At 35.6% G+C, this 5695-nt stretch overlaps 1 protein-coding gene across 1 annotated transcript; it reads left to right on the forward strand.

Annotated features, from left to right (window-relative positions):
* Positions 1-2835: 2835 nt before the first annotated feature.
* On the forward strand, positions 2836-3774 carry LOC105527313 (olfactory receptor 52Z1-like). Its single transcript, XM_011963609.1, is given in 1 exon segment — positions 2836-3774. A coding segment is annotated over 1 exon segment (906 nt). The 5' UTR covers positions 2836-2868.
* Positions 3775-5695: the final 1921 nt, after the last annotated feature.

Here is a 5695-nt window from a genome sequence, read left to right on the forward strand (position 1 = left end):
TCAGAAATGACTTACATTTTAAATTTATGTTTATTTTTAGGTATTTTACAAGCAAGATAACTAAAGTGCAAATTAAATGATGTTTCCAGGGTCAGAGAGTCAGAATAAGATTTAGCAAGTATTTAAATACAATTACATATGTCCTTAGAGCTATACTGTTCTGAAGGGGTGGCCTGCCCCTCCACACCTGTGGGTGCTTCTTGTTAGGTGGGACGAGAGACTTGAGAAAAGGAAATAATACACAGAGACAAAGTATAGAGAAAGAAAAGCGGGACCCAGGGGACCGGCGCTCAGCTTACAGAGGACCCACGCCGGCACCGGCCTCTGAGTTCCCTTAGTATTTATTGATAATTATCTTTACCATCAAAAAGATAAGGGAGTGGCTGGAAAATAGGATCATTGTAGGGAGGAAATCAGCAGTGAGACATATGAACAAAAATCCTTGTAACATGAATAAGTTTAAAGGAAAATGCTGTGCCTTGAGATGCATATGCGAACATCTCCATAAACGTTTTAGCAGTATTGCTCCAGCAAGCCCCACCTTATTCCTAAAGGTGGTTTTCTCCTTACTCAGTAAATAAAGCACACAATGGCTTTTACCGGGAGATGTTCCATTGCCCAGGGAGGGGCAGGAATTTTAGCCAGCAAGCTGCCTTCAGGTACTTGTTTAACAAAGACACATCCTGCACAGCCCAATATCCATTAAACTTTGAGTCACCACACCACATGTCTCTTGCAAGGACAAAGTTGGGGGTAGAGTCACAGATTAACAGCATCTCAAATACAGAACTAAATGGTGTCTCTTATGTCTACTTCCTTCTATATAGACACAGTAACAGGCTGATCTCTCTTTCTTTTCCCCACATAAAACTGTGTCAGGAATTCTTCAAAATTAATCTTTTCTGTCTCTGAAACATCAAGAGTTTATTTAAAATATTCTAACAAGGTGAGATACATATTAAATAGTAAAACAATTAGTTTATGTAAATAAAGTGGATCCACAGAGTTAAATAACTTCAAATTTTATCTTAATATTTTTAAAGAACCTTATGCTAACTTAAAGCAAGGCTAAATTGGTCAACTGTGTGGATATTTTATATTCTAAACTGTAACTCAAAAAATGGTGTCCAAACATTTTCATCATATAAAATTTGAGACCAGAATATTCAGCACTTAACAAAAAACAAAAGTAAAGGTAGCAGACTATGCTATACGATGATTAGTATATTGAACTGTAATGGAATCAAGAGATGGAGGAGAAGTCATTTCTTAAGCCCCTGTGCCACCTCAAAAAAACAAGAACTTTAGCCAGCTTTTATTTGAGAAAGGGGACTGATAGAGTATAGAAGCCACCTGTCATTTTCATATTATCATCTATGTTTATACCCATGCATCTATCTATGTATCTATGTATCTATCTATCTATCTATCTAATCTGACTCCTCTAATCTATCTATCTACCTATCTAATTTTTCTGTGTGTATGTCACCTACCCTGGTGTTTTGTCTCCTAATCTTCCTTTTCATCCAATATTACATTTGCTTCTATCCACATTTTTTGGAACTAGTAGTTTATTAAAGTAATATAGACTCCTCTTTCATAATATGAAAACATTAAATTACTTGCTACTGTGGTGGTACTTAGAAATACAATATGTATTGTCTCATTTTCAATCAGTGACTGAAGTGGAAAGAAATGAAATATTTTATTCTTTACCATCTATGAGGCATATACAGCTGGTCAGTTGTTTTTTTTTTTTTTTTTTTGAGAGGGAGTCTCGCTCTGTCACCCAGGCTGGAGTGCAGTTGTGTAATCTCTGCTCACTGAAACCTCTGCCTTCCAAGTTTAAGCAATTCTCCTGCCTCAGCCTCCTGAGTAGCTGGGATTAAAAGTGCACGCCACTACGCCAGTCTAATTTTTGTATTTTTAGTAGAGACAGGGTTTCACTGTTTTGGTCAAGCTGGTCTCAAACTCCTGACCTTGTGATCTGCCTGCCTCGGCCTCCCAAAGTGCTGAGATTACAGGCATGAACCACCGCGCCCAGCAGGCATATACATTTAAAAACCCAGCTCATTTTGGCATTGCAAATAGTTAAAGTTTATAATGTCTTATCTTATATTTTTGAGGAATAGATTAATTGGCAGGACAATTTAATTTGCTGTGTGTCTTCAATGGCTAGCATATAGCTTAACAATAAGTTAACACCAATAAATGTAGAAGAAGGCATATAAGCTATATTGCTTGAAATCTATTTTGTCAGACTTATTCCCTCCCATTTCTGTAAGCAGTACAACTCCATTTCATAACTCTCTATTTTCCTTAGGGATATGATAAAAAATTTGATGCTGTGTTTTGTATCTAGTTTTATCTTGATAGGCAGCATTGGATGGTAGTAAAGATGAAAGTTTTCAGATTTACCCTGCCTTACTTTAAATCCAATAGGGCCTAGGGTAAGAGGCTGAAAGTCCGGGGGTTTTCTTACATCTGTAGAAATAATAGGATTTATATAAAGGTAATTTAAAGGGGTTTTCAATAGGTTATTGTGAAGATTTAATAAGTTAATATTTGTAAGGTAGTATAACACATATTAAGCAGTTATTAAATAATATCTATTCATTTTTTAAGGTATAAAAAATTATTTGGTAGGACTTAAATATTAGGCTTATTAACCCATTTTACTCTCCATTCCCAGAGAAGAAAACATTGAAAAGAAAAAAAATCTGATCAGACCTCATTCAGCCTAAGGTGGTGCTTCTGTATCCTCAACCTTGTGGTCTTTCATTAATGGCACTAGGCCTGGAATAAACTGTACACATGGCTCCTTTCATTCATAATCACACTAATCCGCAGGATGTGTGGTATGTCCTAATGGGAATCCCAGGGCTGGAAGGCTTGCATACCTGGATCTCCATTCCTTTTTCTTTTGTGTACACTGTGGCTGTTGCAGGCAATATCTTCTTGATCTTCCTGATCATGACTGAGCGCAGTCTCCATGAGCCCATGTATCTCTTCTTATCCACGCTGGCCTCAGCAGACTTCCTGCTCTCCACTGCTGCAGCCCCTAAGATACTGGCTAACCTCTGGTTCCACTCTACGGATACATCCTTTGGTAGCTGTGTGTCTCAGATGTTCTTCATACATTTCATCTTTGTGGCAGAATCTGCTATTCTCCTGGCAATGGCATTTGACCGTTATGTGGCCATCTGTTACCCACTAAAATACACCACCATTTTAACCTCATCAACCATCAGGAAGATTGGCATAGCAACTGTGGTCAGGAGCTTTTTCATCTGCTGTCCGTTCGTCTTCCTGGTATACTGACTTACATATTGTGGGAGAAACATCATTCCTCATTCCTACTGTGAGCACATGGGCATTGCCAGATTGGCATGTGGCAGTATCAATGTCAATATCATTTATGGCCTCACTGTGGCCCTACTCTCTACAGGACTGGATATAGTGCTTATCATTATATCCTATGTAATGATCCTCTATGCAGTGTTTCAGATACCTTCCTGGGCTGCCAGGTTCAAGGCCCTTAGTACGTGTGGCTCTCACATCTGTGTCATACTTACGTTCTATGCCCCAGCATTCTTTTCATTTCTCGCCCATCGCTTTGGAGGTAAAACCATCCCTCACCACATTCACATCCTAGTGGCCAATCTCTATGTGTTGGTGCCCCCTATGCTAAACCCCATCATTTATGGGGTGAAGACCAAACAAATTAAAGATCGAGTGATTTTGCTTTTCTCTCCTATCAGTGTGTGCTGTTAAAATTTAAAAGTCTATTTTAGGGAATAGAAATAAATACAATCCATAGAAATCCTCAAACACACTTAAAAGGATGGTGTCTATCAAAATGCCCACTGCATTTTGCTAAGGCACTCAAAGATCAAAGATATTGAAGAAAAATACTTTAAAATAATGAAATTCTCAATTTTTTTCAGACATACTATTTTCAGGAATTTTAACTTAAAAATGCATAAAGATAATTGAGAAAAGAGAAATATATTTTAGGGTTTAATCCAGATTGACTTTTCCTACATAGAGCTAAGAAGTGGGGTTTCGAGTCAGTCACCGCGCTTTTAACAGTCAGTCTGAAATTCTGATGAAATGTACAATACTCCCGCTGTCCTCTGCAGAGACTTGAACCAATAACATGAAGCCATAATATTATAGTTATTTATGTCAACACCTATTACTTAAGTTAAAATGTTACCCTTAAAATATTTTCTAACTCACTAACATCTCACAAAGTCTATTGTATGGAATAGACACATAATACATATGTGTTCAATAAGTGCATCATAGTGAATTAGAGCAAATAATAACCAATATTAAATTAACACATATGAGATTACCTGGATGATTTAAAAGCTAATACATATTTTCCCCCTATAGTGGGGATTTTAGACCCAAGTCATCAATATAGCATCATGGCATCAACAGAGACATCACTGAAGAAGTAAAATGATTGAACATTTCTATACCTGGGTGATAAATAAATGTTTAAAATAATCATTTTTTAAAAGCTAAAGGAGATTAAGGAGAATATTATCCAAGAAACTTAAGTAAAAAAAGAATGTAATCACAGCGAAAGTAATTATCTATGATATTATCTACAGACTATACCTTAATTCCTTCACATCAATACACATTTTTACAATCTCTCCTTCTTAAAAGCCTAGAACAATGCCATGAGAAAGTTTAAAAAATGACCTTATTTATGCCTAAAGAGAGAAAAAAAAAACTTTGAGAAATTTGAGGTATTATCTTAAACACTTGCAACCTACTTATGCTTGACTTATGCTTACTTTTTTCTGATTTTTATATAAACTTATACATGTATTAACACATACATTTACATATACATACACTAATTTTTCTACATTTATATGTGGATATACTTTCATATATGTGTATGTACACACACACATATATATGTATGCGTGTGACACACACACACACACACGTTTGTGCACCAAAGAATAAAAAAGTTAGAAATAGACTTCCTATAGTATTTCCATTATTGGGAAGGGAGAATACATGAAACATTCTAAAAAATCCAATTAATTTTTTTCTATTAGTACTACACTAAATATTTAAGTGCTATTTTGAATTATCTGCAAAATATTTGCATTTCTCAGTACATCTGTTAAACATTACATAGTATGTTTTTTCTACTCTACAGAATGTTTTGGACATTCTGTGTGAAATTTATACTCAGTCTTGTATTTCTCTGTAAAAGTAATAATATGACGGAAAATGAGGGAATAGATTGCAGTATGATGACAGAGGATTTGACTGAAAGGCAGGAAGGTTTTGTATCCTTGATTTTAGCAGTGGGGATCTAAGAATATGACAATTTCCCATCCAGAATGCATGAAACATGTTATCTAAAATAGGTATATGAATATATGTAGTCATATATACATATATAGCTACACAGTCACACACATGTCATTTTAGCAGTTAAAAATGGTATAAATAAAAATGATTGAATTTATGATCTTTAAACAAACTTTCAGTTCAGCACTCAGATTCTGAAAGGATTTAGGAAATGACTATTGCTATGTAGCTGCTGAAGGAAACATTACTGAGCCATTGCCCTGGACATGAGAAGAACTTTTCATGTTCTACTGTCTCCTTAATCACTAACCTTTCAGCTAGGAAAGAGAAAGAAAGAAAGAAAGAA

This window comes from Colobus angolensis, unplaced genomic scaffold (genome assembly GCF_000951035.1).
Source record: "Colobus angolensis palliatus isolate OR3802 unplaced genomic scaffold, Cang.pa_1.0 Scaffold616, whole genome shotgun sequence".
NCBI lineage: Eukaryota > Metazoa > Chordata > Mammalia > Primates > Cercopithecidae > Colobus > Colobus angolensis.